Source organism: Piliocolobus tephrosceles, chromosome 18, assembly GCF_002776525.5.
Source record: "Piliocolobus tephrosceles isolate RC106 chromosome 18, ASM277652v3, whole genome shotgun sequence".
Classification (NCBI taxonomy): Eukaryota; Metazoa; Chordata; class Mammalia; order Primates; family Cercopithecidae; genus Piliocolobus; species Piliocolobus tephrosceles.
The window spans coordinates 58605847-58624588 of NC_045451.1; the positions used below are offsets into that span (position 1 = coordinate 58605847).

General features: G+C 42.4%; 1 protein-coding gene across 3 annotated transcripts in view; it reads right to left on the reverse strand.

Annotated features, from left to right (window-relative positions):
* RIOK3 (RIO kinase 3) overlaps window positions 1–11292 on the reverse strand; it is a 29693-nt gene extending 18401 nt beyond the window's left edge. Inside the window, exons 1-4 of one of the 3 annotated variants that reach the window (XM_023207787.2) lie at window positions 10618–11286; window positions 3103–3197; window positions 1051–1166; window positions 19–164 (exon numbers count right to left, since the gene is read on the reverse strand). In XM_023207787.2, the coding sequence (XP_023063555.1) occupies window positions 19–164; window positions 1051–1166; window positions 3103–3105 (265 nt within the window). In that variant the 5' untranslated portion in view covers window positions 3106–3197; window positions 10618–11286. Of the gene's footprint in view, window positions 1–18; window positions 165–1050; window positions 1167–3102; window positions 3198–10617 lie in introns of all 3 variants that reach the window. The other 2 variants (XM_023207786.2, XM_023207788.2) reach the window with 2 other exon arrangements.
* Window positions 11293–18742: the final 7450 nt, after the last annotated feature.

Below are 18742 nucleotides of genomic sequence, written 5' to 3' on the forward strand. Positions count from 1 at the left end.
ACAATAAGGTTATAGTACCTTTGCTATCTCCATTGAATTTTTTTTCTTCACGCCTAAGCTGTGCATCATATTCTCTGTCATATTCCATCTGTAGCATCTGAGCCAGCATAAGGTCACTGGAAGTATCAATGTTTTCTCCAGTAATAAATGGTCCTTCAGCAACGCTATTCAAAATAAGGCAATATAAACTAATATAATGTGCTTAAGTAAACAGAGGTTGCCAATTATCAGAGTAGGAGGTGCCTTTTCCATGTTAAAATTCAAAGAACTCTATCAAACCATTCACCTTCTCCTGCACAGCTAGCCTTAAGACCAATGGCATGCACCTGTGGGAGTACCAACTAGGGTTAAGAGAGCTAGGAGAGAAAGCTAAAGGTTCTACAACAAAATCTACACTGAGACCTAGAATTCATTTGTTCTGAATGAAAATCTGAGGCCGGGAGCAGTGGCTCATGCCTGTAATCCCGGCAGTTTGGGAGGCTGAGGCTGGTGGATCACCTGAGGTTGGGAGTTCGAGACCAGCCTGACCAACATGGAGAAACCGTCTCTACTAAAAACACAAAATTAGGCAGGCGTGGTGGCATATTCCTGTAATCCCAGTTACTCGAGAGGCAGGAGAATCGCTTGAACCCGGGAGACAGAGGTTGCAGTGAGCTAAGATTGTGCCATTGCACTCCAGCCTGGGCAACAAGAGCGAAACTTCATCTCCAAAAAAAAAAGAAAGTCTGGATGTTTCATTCATCCATAATGAAAGAACAGGTAAATATTCATGAAAAGATAAACTAAAAACACTTGATCAAAACTGTACCTCATCTAGTTCAACTGCGGCATTAACATGATATAACTAAAACTCACAGAAACAGTGGTTTGTCCAAGATAATAATGAAAACCAATGCAAAATCAGGACTAAAATTCAAATATCAGTGGACTCTCGACATGGTGCTTTCTTCTGCCCTGCTTTTTCCAAACCACTTGTCATGACAATTACTCATCAAATTCTAAAACTCTGCTATAAGTTGCTAGATAAAGTACTTTGTGAATTTTACTTACGCAACTTCAGGAAAAACGGCAGCTTCTTCTTCTAACTGCAATTCTTTGGCCAGCTGTTCACTCATTACATCAGCCAACGAACAAGATATCGTATTCTGAGGGATAGCCCATGGACACTACCAAAAAAGAAAAAAGAACAGCTCAACTCATCATAATGAAATAAAGCACCTCTCATTTTACAAATAATGTTATATTTTGAGAATTAAACTATGTAGTTAAAAACCAGAAATGAATAACTAGCTATTTGCAGACATCATCTCAAAAGTAAAAATATCTCCCAGGTCAAATTTAGTCAAGGATATATCTAAACTAAAATAGCCAAAAGCACTTTTTAGCCTGCTAAGTAGGTATATCCTTAAAGCTGAGGGGAAGCATCAGGCCCACTGGCATCCCCCCACTAGCTCATGAGTTCATGTAATTCCTCTTGTTCCAATCCTTGCTCACCAAGCTACTTTCTGCTTATAATCTGATTTCTCAAGTAGATTTTCCTATAGGAATAGACTATACCAACTAGCACAATTTGAAGCCTAATGGAAAGTTATATCTCATTCTAATTTAAGCATTGAGTTATCTAAGTGTACAAATTACATCAGCCCCTCTCAAAACATCTTAGGATATACTAAGACAAAAACAAGAACAGGCCAAGTGCGGGTGGATAACCTGAGGTCAGGAGTTTGAGACCAGCCTGGCCAACATGGTGAAACCCCATCTCCACCAAAAAGACAAACAATTAATGGGGTGTAGTGGTGCGTGCCTGTAGTCCCAGCTATTCAGGAGGCTGAGGCAGGAGAATCACTTGAACCCGGGAGGTTGAGGTTGTAGTGAGTAGAGATGATGCCACTGCACTCTAGCCTGGGCAACAGAATGAGACCCCATGCCACACACACACACACACACAAAGCAAGAACAAACAACAAAAATTTTATTTTTTATTTTATTTTTTATTTTTTTGGAGACAGTTTCCTCTGTCGCCCAGGCTGGAGTGCAGTGGCAGGATCTCGGCTCACTGCGACCTCCACCTCCCCGGGTTCAAGCGATTCTCCTGCCTCAGCCTTCTGAGTAGCTGGGTTTATAGGCGTGAGCTACCATGCCCAGCTAACTTTTGTATTTTTAGTAGAGATAGGGTTTTGCCATGTTGTCCAGGCTGGTCTCGAACTCCTAACCTCAGGTGATCTGCCCGCCTCAGCCTCCCAAAGTGCTGGGATTATAGGTGTGAGCCACCAAGCCTAGCCCCAAAATTTTACTTCTGAACTTTAGAAGCTGAGAAACAGGCTCTTAAAACAATACCAATACACACAGTAATATTCTGTCAGATCCAGTTGACCTTCCTCAGTGACACACTCCTGCCTCAGCCTTCTTGAAATCAAACTGCAGGTTTTATTTCAAATTCATAATTTTTGAGGGGGCAAGATGCTTTACTTAGCAGCAGCAAATGATTACATTTTATAGCCTACTGATTAAGACCTTCAATATTGAGTAAGATGCCTAAGCATCTCCTGAACTTGCCCAGCTCCTTCCATCCCTCTTCTATAACTCTACTCCAAGGTATCCCATTTGCTGGGTTACTTTCAGAGCATCCTAACGAATCTTTCTGCTCTCAGTCTTGGTAGTTTCCATTCTTCACACTGGAATACAGTAATTGTTCTAAAATGCAGATGTGATGGGTTCCATCTCCTTACTCAAAATCTCTTTTATTATTTCCCATTGCTTTTAGGATAAAGTCCAAACTCATTCCTTAACTACTACTGAGTGTCTAATTTAGAATATAGCATAAAATGATATCTGTTTTAGCCACAAAATTATTTGATCAAGTTCAGCCAGTGTAGGCCCTCTAGTTGGTCTAAAGGCCTGCTGCATGACACTCAGAGACAACTGGGCAAGTGACCTTTGTTCAGGTTCCACAGTACTGACATTCAGGAATTTACTTAGCTCAGGCTATTTGGGTGGAGTACCTAAGGGTGACAAATGATAACTATATTTATGCCTGAGTGAATGAGAATCAAGTTTGACCTAGTCTCACCCTGAGATTGAGGAAATACACCTCATACCTACCATACACCATCACAGAACTGTTCCAGCCTTCCGTAAGGCCAGACTTGGGAGAGAAGAAGAGGCTTCCTGAAGGTCTGGTGTGACTTTCATTCACTCTGTAATTGAGTGGAGAACTCTCTTGGTAAGGATTTTAAGGTCTAGAATCTTGAAGCTTTCTATCATCTGGAGAACATAGCTAATTTTTTGGCCTCATGACTCTGCTGAGCTCCTTCTGTGTCCTCTAGGTAGAAGATACAATGCTGTTTAGCCTAGACATGTTTCATCTGATCAGTTTCAAAGTCCAGGCTCCAAAAGGCAGGTGACTGTCTAACTCAGAATTTTCAATCACATTTGGCAATGACTAACAGTTGCATAACAGACAATATCTGAATATTCACTATATTTAAGTAATTTGGTTAAATACACACAACTTAGATTACTTAAATCACACAACAATTGAGTAGTTGCAATCCATCCCCATTTTATAGATTTTAAAACTGAGATACATAAAGGCTTTTCTTTTAACCCAAGATAACATCATACATGGAAGTACCAAGCTCTGAACCAAGGCGATGCCAGGCTGCACTCTCAGCATTTTGCTATACAGCTTCCCTATCCCCTCACCCTGGAATGTGTGAAGCAAACTGCCCTACTGTCTGCAATACAAAATCCAAATTCCCCACCCTAGGCAACACGGCAAGATATCACCTCTACAAAATAATTTAAAAACTGCCGGGTACAGTGGCAAATGCCTGCAGTCCCAGCTACTCAGGAGGCTGAAGTAGGAGGAGGATCATTTGAGTCCTATGGTTGTGCCACTGCACTCCAGCCTGGGTGACAGAGTAAGACCCTGTCTCTAAATAAATAAAATCCAGATTCCTCAGCAAGGGATGCCCAACTTGCCCTGATTTATCTGTCCAATCTCAACCCTCTTCTATCCTACACTCTAGTGACACTAATTATATGCCAAAGATGGCATACTTAGGCCATGCGCAGCGGCTCACGCCTGTAATCCCAGCACTTTGAGAGGCCATGGCAGGCAAATCACCTGAGGTCAGGAGTTCGAGATAAGTCTGGTCAACATGGAGAAATCCCGTCTCTACTAAAAATATAAAAATTAGTATTTTTTATCCTAATTTACACTACAGGCATGGTGGCGGGTGCCCGTAGTTCCAGTTACTCAGGAGGCTGAGGCAGGAAAATCGCTTGAACCCAGGAGGCAGAGGTTGCAGCAAGCTGACATCCCGCCACTTCACTCCAGCCTGGGTGACAGGGAGAGCCTGTCTCAAAAACAAACAAAAAAGATGGCATACTTTCCCCACTGCATGCCTTCACACATTCCTTTCTCTACCATTAGTTTTTCTTCCTTCTTTATTTACACCAATTAAATGTCGCCTCCTCTATAAGGCTGTCTCAGTGTTACCAAAGTTGGACCCTTTCCTTTGTGTTCCCATAGCAGTATGCAAACACTGTTAATGCAGAACTCATCCCTGTATTAGAGTTCATGCATTAGCCACAATGGAGCATGAGCTCTTTGAAGGGTACACACTTCTTATCCACCCTCAGAGCCCAGCATAGAGTTTTGGATATAAAGAGGCATTCCAATATTTCCTGAGCAGTATGTGCCAAAAGAAAACACTGGAGTGATTGGCTGCAGAAGTCTGATGTCTTTCTACATCGCTACTAATCTAATGTCCTTTCCCCCATCTTGGAAAGTCTGCCCTTTTGCCTGCCCACTTCAGAGGCTTCAAGTCTGTTGCCATCTGTTAATTAATTCTGCTAAGGTATTAAAGTATTAGCTGACAATCTGTCAGAAGAGGCAAAAATGACAGGCAGGAATTTTGTTATTTTGAGGCAGAGATCGACCTACTCACAGATACACTGAATCAGAAAGGGAAACATGTAGCGACCTCAAACCGACCTCAAACCGCACCAAAGCATCCTCGCTGTCCACTCCTACTGACCCTAGACTCTAAAGACTATACTACCCTGTACCAGCTCAAGTGGTCCACCTCACACTGAGGCAACTTCCTTGGGTGAGGTAAATAAGTAAAGATTCCAGAAAGGCTGCCACTCCCATACTTTGAAATCAAACCCAAACTCTTCAAGCCAACAATTAAAAGCCCTCCATCCACTTTTTCCAGACTGTGAGAGGGACAGCTTCTGGGGTCGGGAGAAGACCCCCTGGGTTTTTGCTATAGGCATAAGAAGTTTGCTATCCCAAGTGCTCAGAAAATTTACTTCAGGCTCCTCCTATGAACAGGTACCATCGGTGGTATGTAAGGGAATCCTCTGTCATCTGTGACTCTTCAGTAAACCGCTCTTTGTAAAAAAGCTAACGAGATGGGGGAAATGCCCTCCATAATCTTGCTCCATCCTAGCTATCCAAAGTCATTTCCTACTATTCCACTCATCAACACAAACTCCCTATAGTGTCACAATCTGATGAGATGCCTCATACAATCCTTTCCAGTCAGCAACTCTTCTTCAAAGGACATCCATCAAGATTTTCACCAGCCTCTTGGTTCCTTCTTTCCTATTGCTAAATAACCCTAAGACCCACCCTGTTTTCCTCTCCTTTGCAAAACCGCCACCACTGAACTCTGTTCCTTGGGGTTCTTCACTACTACCGCATGCTCCCCCACCTGGCTGGCTGCACATTAGTGGGGAATCATCTCTCTTTCCTTCCACTTCCTAAAGATATGACCTTCGCTGCTTGTATCATTGTTTTTTTTAAAGGTTTCCTGCAGACAATTATGGGTAAAGAATCAAGTAAAATTAAAAACGGCAGCTGGGCGCCAGTGGTTCGCGCCTGTAATACAAAACTTTGGGAGGCTGAGGCGGGCCGATTGCTTGAGCTCAGGAGTTCGAGACTACCCTGGGCAACATAGTGAAACCCCGTTTCTACTAAAATACAAAAAAAAAAAAAAAAATTAGCCAGGCATGGTGATGCACACTTTGTAGTCTCAGCTACCCTGGAGACTCAGGCACGAGAATTGCCTGAGCCCAGGGGCGGAGGTTGCAGTGAGCCAAGATTGCGCCACTGCACTCCAGTCTGGGCGGCAGAGTGAGACTCTGTCTCCAAAATAAATAAATAAATAAATAAAAGAAAACCAGCAAACATGAAAGAGGCACACAGTAACAAAAATTCAGTCCTCTACTGGAAGCAAGTCAAGAGAAATGTAACCTACAGGAAGGTCCCCTTTCTAATCATACAGGCAGAAGACATAATCTAAGTAGAATATTTAAGTAAGTAATTTTTCAACTCAAGACAAGTGTCTTTGAAAAAAATAATCTGGGACTACATAACAACACTAATCCATCTTTAAAAATTTTTTTGGTTTTAGAATAGTCTTACTTTTACAGAAAAAAACTGCCAAGATAGTACAGAGTTCCCAAATACTATACTCAGTAGTTTATCTTATTAACACCTTATTAGTATTCTACATTTGTCACAATTCATGAACCAATAGTGATACATTTTATTATTAACTAAGTCCATACTCTACTCAGATTTCCTTAATTTTTCTCTAACATCCTTTTTCTGTTCCAGGATCCCATTCAGAATACCACATTACATTTAGTTGCCACGTCTCCTTAAGCGCCTCTTAGGCTGTTGAGTTTCTCAGACTTTCCTTGTTTTTGATAACTTTGACAGTTTTGAGGTGTACTGCGATTTTTTTTTTTTTTTTTTTTTTTACAACTCTCTATCAACAGAGCTACACACTTCCTCACTTTTGCTTACAGTTTGCCAATCCTCCCTTCTTGGAATATCTCCTAAAATTCTTTGTCCACAATAGTAGTTAGGCATTTCGTAACTTGCACCCTGGTACTCTGAGAGAAGGATCCCCAAGACCCATTCAGAGGGTCTATGATGTCAAAATTTTCATAATAGTAATAATACATTATCTGTCTTTTTAACTCTCATTCCCCCAAGAGTGTGGAGCTTTCCAGAGTCTACATCAGATGTGATGACATCATCACTGATGGCTAATGGAATGTGTGCTTGGTATTCTGGTGTTTTCTAAAATTTTCTAAAGAGTAGATTTAAGATACAAATGCATTTTTAGAGATTAACCCAGTTTGTTCTCAGTATTTCTACTATGCTCTTATTACCCATCTTCACTTATATCTCCTACAATCTACTTAGCTGTGAGGATGGATTTTCTTCAAATACTTCAACCTCACAACAGGTTGAATGAAAAAAGAAGACAGAAGAATCCAGATGTCTTCTAATAACTCAGATGTTAGAGATTTGCAAACATATAAAATACTGTTCACTAATTTTTGTTTTCAGATTTGTTTTCTTTTGGCCAGGTGTGGTGGTTCACACCTGTAATTCTAGCACTTTGGGAGGCCAAAGTGGGAAGACTGCTTGAGGCCACAAGTTCCAGACCAGCCTGAGCAACACAGTAAGATCTCAACTCAATTTTTTTGTTTGTTTTCTTTTTCTACTTTTCTCATATGTTCTAATCTATTTTTCTAAGTTTTCTTTAAATATAAAAATGTTATTTATGTTAACATATGACTTTTTTTGTTTAAGCCAGCTAAATTTAGCAGTGGGGAGGTTGTATATCAACTTTAGTGACATTAAAGTAATAAGTTCTGATAACCCACTACCATCAGACTAGCATGACTTTTAAATGACTTAAAATTTTTCTATTTCTCAGTTTTAATTTCAGATATGATAAATATCAATTGATATAATCAATGTAAACAAAAGACATTTGGGGTCCTCAATTTTTAAGAGTATAAAGAAGCCCGGGCCAGGCATGGTGGCTCACACCTGTAATCCTAACATTTTGAGAGGCCAGGTGAAAGGGGGTGGGGTACTGCTTGAGCCCAGGAGTTCAAGACCAGCCTAGGCAACATGGTGAAATCCGATCTCTACAAAAAAACACAAAAATTAGCCGGGCACAGTGGCTCACACCTGTAATCCCAGCACTTTGGGAGGCCAAAGCAGGAAGATCACAAGGTCAAGAGATCGAGACCATCCTGGCCAACATGGTGAAACTCCATCTCTACTAAAAATACAAAAATTAATTGGGCATGGTGGCACGCACCTGTAGTCCCAGCTACTCGGGAGGCTGAGGCAGAAGAATCGTTTGAACCCAGGAGGTGGAGGTTGCAGTGAGCCAAGATCGCACCACTGCTCTCCAGCCTGGTGACAGAGCGAGACTCTGTCTCAAAAAAAAACCAAAAAACAAAAATTAGCTAAGTGTGGTGGCACTGGCCTGTAGTCCCAGCTAATCAGGAGGCTGAGGTGGGAGGATTGTTTGAGCCTGCCAGGTCAAGGTGCAGTGTGAACTGTGATTATGCCACTGCACTCCAGCCTGGGTGACAGAGTGAGACCCTGTCTTAATTAAAAAAGAAAGAGGCCGAGGCAGGCGTATCACAAGGTCAGGAGATCGAGACCATCCTGGCTAACACAGTGAAACCCGCCTCTACTGAAAATACAAAAAATTAGCCAGGCGTGGTGGCAGGCGCCTGTAATCTCAGCTACTCGGGAGGCTGAGGCAGGAGAATAGCTTGAACTTGGGAGGTGGAGCTTGCAGTGAGCCCAGATCGCGACACTGCACTCCAGCCTGGGTGACAGAGTAAGACTCTGTCTCAAAAAAAAAAAAAGGAAAGAAAAGAAAAAGGAAGAGGCTGGGCACGGTGGCTCACGCCCGTAATCCCAGCAATTTGGGAGGCTGAGGCGCACGGATCACTTGAGGTCAGGAGTTTGAGACCAGCCTTGCCAATACGGTGAAATCTCGTCTCTACTAAAAATACAAAAATTAGCTGGGCGTGGTGGTGGGTGCCTGTAATTCCAGCTACTCAGGAGGCTGAGTCACAAGAGTTGCTTGAACCCGGGAGGCAGAAGTTGCAGTGAGCTGGGAGCAAACCACAGTACTCCAGCCTGGGCGATAGAGCACCTCTCCATCTCAAATGAAAGAGGGGAGGGGAGGGGAGAGGGGAGGGAGGAGAGGAGAGGAGCGGGGAGGGGGGAAGAGGAGGGGAGAGAAGAAGAAAGGAAGGAAAGGAAAGAAAGAAAAAAGTACTGACTAAAAAGTTTTGAGAATCCTTCCATTTTTCAAAACCCTCCTCAAATCTTCACCTCCTCCATGTAGGCTTCTGTCACTTTGGTTTTCCAAAAGGTTAGAGAAAAAAAGGATTAATGATAGTACTTTCAGCCTGTTTCTAATTGTTTTGCCTTTCAAAACACTGTCCTCCCAATAGACAGCATCTATAAATCCCAGAAGCATTTTTGTTGCACAATGAAAATGGAACTGTATAGTTCTGACGATGTACACTTAAATAAAAATATGACTGTTAAATATTTTATTACTGAATTAGTTTTGTAAGTGAAATTTGTTCTGAGATTAGGATGTATTCTGAATACAGTTTGTCTCATTTGACATTTTTATCAGCCTTTACCAATGCTTAACTGAAGGACTTTAACATACAAAGTATATATTTATAATACTAGCCTGTCTACTGATTTCATCCTTTTATGTCTACTAATCTTGACCTTGTAAACAAGGCTTTAAGGAAAAATACACAAAATAACATGCAGATGGTAACCACATTTGTCAATGCAGTATCTCAGATTCTTCCAACAGTTGTATGAGAACTTTTATAAAATTAACTTTCCTTTACTTAATAGCTAATTATTGACCCCTTTTCCTGTTAAGACCTAGCCTGAAGATCTAATAAGTTTTACAGGTGACCTTTTAAATGGGAACAAATATTCTGTGTTAGCATGTAAAGAACAATTATGAAGCTAAAAATGCTAGACTCCTTCACGACCTTAATTTGTGGAACAAAAAATCCCAGTGGAAGCACTCCGCTCTCAAGCAGACCCTCCATAAAATGGCAGAAAAGTATTTTCATCCATATAATCAAAGTATCATGAAAAAGACCTGCCTGGAAACCAGAAAGTAAATGTGAAATAAAGGTCTTTAGTTTGCCATTCTATGAAAAAGTTTAAACGTCAAAACTTACGCAGATCATGAAATTCATAACCACTTTACAGTCCGTGGCGTGCACATGAATATTAGCATCGAGGGAGGAGGGTGCGCCTGGGTTTTATCTTTTACTACTTCAAAAACAAGAAATTTCCGAACTGGGATAACCACACTTGACAAATTAAGTAAACAGCTCCCTAAACCAACTTTCTGTCTGGCTAGCTGTGTATTCGGCTGACTCACTTGGCCCGTGAAAAACAAGATCGTGCTTGTTTCCCCTCCACTATCAGCGTGTGTAAGCCAGTACTGCTCAAATACGTGCTACGGTGACACAGAAAGTACGCTGAAGAAATAGAGAGCCTTAACCACTCAAGGTGGCATTTGGGAGATCCAGCCGCCCTCCGCCCCTCTTTCCGCTCCCTCCATCCCCACCCCGGCACCCCCGCGGCCAGTGCCCCCTTGCCAAGGTCGGCAGGGTCCCGCCCCAGAACTTCCCGAGTCGCCCACGAAGCCGCCCTTTCCGAGCCTTCCGAGAGAACCAGCCCGTGTGACCAAGGCAAGTACTCCAGCCTCCTCTGCCACTTACCTTGCTGGGTCCCCAAGCCGCTGCCGGCCCGGGCTCAGGCGATGCCACTCCTACCAGATCCATTCGGGGATGAAGGCAGAGACAAGAACAGAGCAGAGGGGTGGCAAGATGGGAAGCAGGCTCCGCCGAGGAGACAGGCGGGGCAGGGACGATTGGCTGCTGATGCCGGAGCGGAGGTGACAGATGGCGGCGACTGCGGCGGCCGCGTCCGGAACTGGATCTCTCCTCTTCCGCCCTCTTCGCTAGGACAGTCGCTTGCAATTGGGCACACGCCCCTAGCTCCTCCTTAAGGCACCTTTCCCCGCCCCCGGGCCGGCTACTTCCGGCCGCTGACCGCCGGGCTGGGGGAAGCAAGGATCAGCTGGCTGTCGCTTGGGGTCACGTTGCCTATGTCGGGCAGGGCGTGGCAAGAACTGGGTGTGGCTTCCTTTGGCCCAGGCTCTGCCCTGTCCCCGCACTGCCATCTCCTTCTTTCCTCCTTGGCACCCCGAGACTGCAGCTGGATCTAAACTAGATTAGACTAGTGGATTGTAAATAAATAAACTAGGCTTTCTCTGTTCATTCATTATTTCCTGGAGCAGTTCTAAACTGGGATGACTTGGGAGACAGAAAATGGCAGGTTTATAGAGGGAAAAGGCCTGGAGAGGACGGTCGGAGTTTGTGGTGGTGGTTGTTGGGGGGCGGGGCGTGGAATGCGGAAAATGTGTAAAATGTGTTATGTAACAGTGAACAAAAATAAGACTGCATAATGATAGTTTTGATTCTGTATTTTGTACAGAAATTCTAATAAAATGACCATTTAAAAGATAACGAAGCATTGCATTTCACTTGGTATATCAATGCACTCTTCAAATCTTTCATGAACTTTTTAGTCCTCAAAATTACCCTGAGAGCTAAATTCTGTCATTATCTCTATTTTACTGATATTGAAACTGAGGCACAGAGAGGTAAAGTAATTTAGTTGAGGTCACACAGATAACAAATGGCAAAGCTAATAAGGGGTGAACCCAGACAATCGGTTTGGGAACTGGACTAGTTGTACATTATATTTCAACTATAAACAATACACTGTCTACATGTTGTATATTCAAACATACTAGAAATAGGTACTGAATAACTCTTTTCCCTAAATCTCAGTTCCGAGTCAGTATCTCTGTCCATACTTGAGAGCCCTGGGTTACTGATCTTAATGATTTCCATTAGCATGCAATCTTTGCCTCCTTTCCATTCCAGGTGAAAACATGTTCTGAATCCTCCAAACACTCCTCTTGCAGTAAGGCAAACTTTAGCCATATGATAGGGTACAGACGTGTGCTTGGCAAATGTTGCCTATATATATGAATGTGTGTGGAAATTGTGTTCCTTCTTAGTGTTCAAAGGATTTAATTGGAGGATAAGTAGTTGAAGACAAAAGGGTGTAACTATTAATAGAAATGGACTTCTCAATTCTGGTTAGGAAAAAAGTAGGAGAGGCCTGGGCGTGGTGGCTCATGCCTGTAATCCCAGCACTTTGGGAGACCAAGGCGGGTGGATCACCTGAGGTCAGGAGTTTGAGACCAGCCTGGCCAACATGGTGAAACCCCGTCTCTACTAAAAATACAAAAATCAGCCGGGTGTGGTGGCACACACTTGTAATGCCAGCTACTCAGAAGGCTGAGGCAGGAGAATCACTTGACCCAGGGAGGTGAAGGTTGCAATTAGCTGAGACCATGCCACTGCACTCCAACCTGGGCAACAGAGCGAGACTCCGTCTCAAAAAAAAAAAAAAAAAAAAAAAAAAAAGAAGGAAAAGAGCAGACCGGAAAGAAAAGCTGAGATGCAGTGTATGACAAAAATGTACCAGTGAGAGACTATTTGGGGGATATATCAGAAAAGGACAGGAAGTCGAAAATAAAACTAGGAATCTGAATTTTGTTTTGTTTTGAATGTAAAGGAGAAAGAGGTCAGATTTTTTTTAACTTTTTTCTTTTCTTTTCTTTTTGAAACGGAGTCTCGCTCTGTCGTCAGGCTAGAGTGCAGTGGCGTGATCTAGGCTCACTGCAACCTCCGCCTCCTGGGTTCAAGCGATTCTTCCGCCTCAACCTTTCGAGTAGCTGGGACTATAGGCGCATGCCACTGAGCCTGGCTAATTGTTGTATTTTTAGTAGAGACGGTGTTTCACCATGTTGGACAGACTGGTTTCCAACTCCTGACCTCGTGATCCGCCCACATTGGCCTCCCAAAGTGCTGGGGTTACAGGCGTGAGCCAACGCGCCTGGCCGGAAGAGGTCAGATCTACCCAGATGTCAGGAAGGATTCCTTAGAATAGATGACACTTGGTCTCAGCCTCACAAGATGACCAGGCATTGGTGAGATGGGCTGTAAGGTAGAGCGGGACCTTCTGTACAAGGGGAGCAGTCTTCAGGGTACCTCAGAAAAGACCAGGTGATTTGGCATGGTCAGATGCAGGGCTCAACAGGCACAAAGTGAAAGAATGGGTTGGAGAATGCAGGAAAGGTCCAGGTCCAAGACTTTTTTGGTTTTGGTTTTGACACAGAGTCTTGCTCTGTCACCCAGGCTGGAGTGCAGTGGCACAATCTCGGCTCACTGCAACATCCGCCTCCCAGGTTCAAGCAGCAATTCTGCCTCAGCTTCCTGAGTAACTGGGACTACAGGCATGTGCCACCACACCCAGCTAATAGATTTTTTTGTTTTTTTTTTTTGTCACAGAATGTCACTCTGTAGCCCAGGTTGGAGTGCAGTGGCGCAATCTCGGCTCACTGCAACCTCCGACTCCCAAGTTCAAGCGATTCTCTGGCCTCGGCCTCCCGAGTAGCTGGGATTACAGGTGCCCAACACCACGCCCGGCTAATTTTTTTTTTTTTCTTTTTTTTAAGAGACGGAGTTTTGCCACATTGACCAGGCTGGTCTCGAATTCCCGACCTCAGGTGACCCACTTGCCTCGGCCTCTCAAAGTTCTGGGATTACAGATGTGAGCCACCACGCCCGGCCCACACAGTGTTTAAATGTGTTAATACCTTCAGTCTAATTTCAAGTCTCAGAAACCTTTTCTTTCTTTATTCCAACTTTGATCCAATTCCTCTTATTTCCAAGATTTGATTCTTGGGTTTTGGTGCCGATGTTGGCAGTGCCAGATGCGGGCAGGGCAGGATGGGAGGCAGACATCTCAATGGAGGTCAAGAAGTCTGAAATAACTTCCATTTTTTGATTGGTTGACTGGGTGGAAGGCGGTGCCTGGAGATCTGGTCTGAAGGGAAGATGATAGAATTAATTTTGTATTATACATGTCACAGTTAGGTTGTTTATGGAACACAGCAGCTATCAAAAACTGTAAATGCACACTTATTTGTCTATCTGTTCTTTTTTCCCCCCTCCCAGGAGAGCAGGAATTGTGTTCACTATTGTAAACCAGTGCCTCGTATGGTGGCTGGCATATAGTAGGCACTCAATACATATTTGCAAATGAACAAACTGTATGGATGCTGTTTGAAAGTGGCCAATGAGGCAGTCTAGAGTTTATGAGAAAAAATAGGGGCTGAAAACAAAAACTTAGTAGCCATCATCATAACTACCATTTATTAAATGCTTACTATGTGTTTAAACATTTCAAATACATTAGTTCATTAGGTTTTACTTTTTGTTTTGCTTTGTTTTCATGATAGGGTCTCCCTCTGTCACTCAGCTTGGAACCTGGAACTCATGGGCTTATGTCATCCTCCCACCTCAGCCTCCTGAATAGCTGGAAGTAAAGCACGTGCCACCACGCCTGGCTGACTTTTAAATTTTTGGTAGAGATGGGTCTCGCTATGTTGCTCAGGCTGGTCTTGAACTCCTGGGCTGAAGTGATCCTCCTATCTTGGTCTTCCAAAGTGCTGGGATTACAGGCATGAGCCACCACTCCTGGCCAATTCTTAAAATGATTATGGTGGATATTGTTATTCCTGTATCAGAAAGCTGAAAGCTGGAGAGCCTGATGTAACACAGAATGAATTATGTGATTTATAATGGCTGTGGACGTAATTTTTTTTGTTGTTTGTTTGTTTGTTTGTTTTTAGAAGAGAGTCTTACTCTGTCGCCCATGTTGGAGTGCAATGGTGCAATCTCGGCTCACTGCAACCTCCGCCTCCCAGGTTCATGTGATTCATCTGCCTCAGCCTCCTGAGTAGCTGGGATTTAATAGAGAATTCTTCAATGGGGAAATGGCCATTTTGCTGTCAGGCAGAGTAAGCACAATGTTTAGAGGTTTTGGCTCCAGCTCCTACTCCCTGTCTTCTCTGCTGATAAACTCACTGGTTCTCTCTCTTTTTTTTTTTTTTTGAGACGGAGTCTTGCTCTGTCGCCCAGGCTGGAGCGTGGTGGCGCGATCTCGGCTCACTGCAAGCTCTGCCTCCTGGGTTCACGCCAATTCTCCTGCCTCGGCCTCCCGAGTAGCTGGGACTACAGGCACCCACTACCACGCCCGGCTAATTTTTTTTTTGTATTTTTTTTTTTAGTACAGACGGGGTTTCACTGCATTAGCCAGGATGGTCCCAATCTCCTGACCTCGTGGTCCGCCCACCTTGGCCTCCCAAAGTGCAGGGATTATAGGCGTGAGCCTCTGCGCCCGGCCAAACTCACTGGTTCTCAGCAGGAATGAAACTATTCGAGAATCTGCCCTGCCCAAACACATGAACCAGCAGATTCTTTGGTCTCTAAAGAGAATAGAAATAAGGCTCTTTAGTTTTTAATATTGAAATAAGTCTATTCTGCAAATAGCTGTTTCAGGCAATTAACAACTATCTATTAACTACCTAGGAGCCCCCAAAGTCCTTTGGGAAAAACAAAGAACTGTGAGATTGCACTTGGAGACAGAACAATAGTCACACAATAACATTAAATCACAATACAACACTTCTGCCTCAAAGAGTGCATGATTTATTTCCAAATGACAGCTATAGACACAAACATTTCAGGATTCATTGCGGGGTAGTGAGATCTGGAAAGGCTGCATGGCACCAAAGTAGGTCATGAAGGTTGGGGAGAAGCTGTACCACTAGTTTGGGTGGAAGAACAGCCTAAGACTAGGCATAGGGGCAAGAAAGCCCATAGTATATTTAGTGACTACTGAGTAGTTTCATAAGATTACTAGATGAAATGTTACAGATATGGTTCAGTTAAGGTCAGCTGGGACTCAGCAGTTCTCAAGCCTATCTAACCCATTGCCATTTTTAATAACAAAGATTTTGTTTTACTCCCTTTACTGCATAGTATCTTTTAAAATTGATATATAATGATCTGACTATAAGGGATAAACAAAAGGGAATTCATTTTTATTTATTTAAGACAGAGTCTTGCTGTGTCATCCAGGTTGGAGTGCAGTGGCACAATCATGGCTCACAAGAGCCTTGACCTCCTAGGCTCAAGCAATTCTCTTGCCTCAGCCTCCTGAGTAACTGGGAGGTGTGCGCCACCACACCTGGCTACATTTTTATTTTTATATTTTGTAGAAATGGGGTTTCACCATGTTGCCAAGGCTGGTCTCAAACTCCTAGGCTCAAGTGATCCTCCTGCCTTGGCCTCCCAAAGTCCTGAGATTACAGGTGTGAAGCACTGTGCCCGGCTTCTAGCATCATTTGTTTAAAAGTGCTGTTCTTTGTCCATTGGATTGTCTTGTCAAAAATCAGTTGACCATAAATGTGAGGGATTTCAATTCTATTCCGTTGGTCTATATGTGTACCCTTTTGCCAGCACCATACTGTCTTTAGTGTAGCTTTGTAATAATCTCTGAAATTAAGAACTGTGAATCCCTTAACTTTGTTCTTCTCTTTCAAGATTTTTAGCTATAAAGGGTCTCTTTAATTTCTGTATGAATTTTAGGATCAGTTAATTTCTGCAGAGAAAGATAAACCAGCTAGAATTCTGATTGGGACTGTACTGAATCTGTAGATCAACTTGGGGATTATTGTCATCTTAATAATATCCAGTCTTCCAATCCATAAGCATGGGATATTTTTCTGTTTAATTTTATTTATGTATTAGTTAATTCAATTGGTCTTCTCTAATGCCCTTCAAAAATATTTAATAGTTGTCAGATAATAAATTTTGCATTCATTCTGCCAATTTTTCCTAAGTATTGTTTTGTATGATATTTTAAATAAAACTGATTCCTTAGTTTTATTTTCAGATTGTGCATTGCAAGTGTATAGAAATATAATCGATTTTTGTATATTGATCTTGCATTCTACAACTTGCTGGATTCATCTACTAGTCCTAACAGTGTTTTAGTGTATTCTTTATGGTTTTCTATACGTGAAATTTTGTCTTCTGTATTAGAGATAGTTTTATCTCTTCTTTTGAAATCTGGATGCCTTTTATTTATTTTTCCTTGCCTTATTGTCCTGGCTAGAGCCTCCAACACAATGTTGAATAGAAGTGACAAGGTGGTTATTTCTAGTCTGGCTTCTGATCTTAAGGAGGAAAACCCTCTTTCATCATTAGCTATGATGTTAAGCTGTGGTTTTTTATAGAAGCCTTGTATGATATTGAGGAAGTTCCCTCCTATTTCTAGCTTCTGAATGTTTTTATTGTGAAGGGGTGTTGAATTTTGTCAAATGCCTTATCTATGTCTAGGTATCAATATAATAAATTATCCTTTATTAGATATTGTGTATTGTATTAATTGGTTTTTGTAGGTTAAACAAACATTGCATTCCTGGGATAAGTCCCATTTGGTCAAGCTGTATATTCCTTTTCCATGTTGCTGAATTCCTTCTGCTAGTGTTCGGTTGAGGATTTTTGCACCTATATTCACAGGAGATATTTATATTTGCTCTGTTTTTTTAAGGGTGATTTAAGGAGTTTCAAAATGTATGCTATTGCTTCTGCCATCTTTTGAGAATTCTGCATGTGTGCCATCGTTAAAATTTATTATTAAAAAAAGATTTGTGGAGGAAAAATCCCACAAGTCATTATTTCATCCAAGCTTCCCTCTTTTTTCATTCAATAAACATTTATTGAGCATTTATGAATATATTATCAAAAAATAAATTAATGGCTGGGGCACGGTGGCTCACGCCTGTAATCCCAGCACTTTGGGAGGCCAAGGTGGGTGGGTCACGAGGTTAGGAGATCGAGACCATCCTGGCTAACACGGTGAAACCTCGTCTCTACTAAAAAGAATATAAAACAATTAGCCGGGCTTGATGGTGGGCGCCTGTAGTCCCAGCTACTTGGGAGGCTGAGGCAGGAGAATGGCATGAACCCGGGAGGCAGAGCTTGCAGTGAGCCGAGATTGCGCCACTGCACTCCAGCCTGGGCATAGAGCGAGACTCCATCTCAAGAAAAAAAAAAAAAAAAGAGATTGAGACCATCCTGGCCAACATGGTGAAACCCCGTCTCCTAAAAAATACAAAAAAAAAAAAAAATTGGCTGGGTGTGGTGGCAGGTGCCTGTAGTCCCAGCTACTCGGGAGGCTGAGGCAGGAGAATCGCTTGAACCCAGGAGATGGAGGTTTCAGTGAGCCAAGATCGTGCCATTGTACTCCAGCCTGGTGATAGAGCGAGACTCCGTCTCAAAAAAAAAATTAATTAATTAATTAATTAAAGATAATGCCTCTCTGGTCTCAAACATCTCAATGTATAATACAAGTACATATTTTCATGTGCATAGAGAGTTTTTACTTCAATCTTACATTAACAGCTATGGTTTGTCAATGTAAAATCTGCTGATTTTGTTTTAACTCAGTCTCTGTGGAACAGAATAATACAGCTTTGGAAAAATCAATACCTCTGGCAATATCTTTCAGCACTTTTACTGCTAATGTCAATATCAATTTTCATGACTCACTGTTCTGGTTGTTCCCGCTTGGTACGCAAAATTTGTAAAAGAAAACAAGTTAAGCAATGATTAGGAAATAATAAGGCCTGAATTGAATTTGCTCTTCTGCTGAAAGAGCTCAGAGAAATCTCAGGTAAATACCAACCATGGATTTCAAGCAAATTCTACTGGGCAAAAATTTTCTTTGTAAAGACTATTTAGCTCTGAAATAAGTTTCCCAAAGTAACTTCAAGGAAATATAACTCTTTATTTATCTGATTTATGCTTTATGCTATTTATCTGATTTAAGCTGTATTTATCTTTTCCAAAA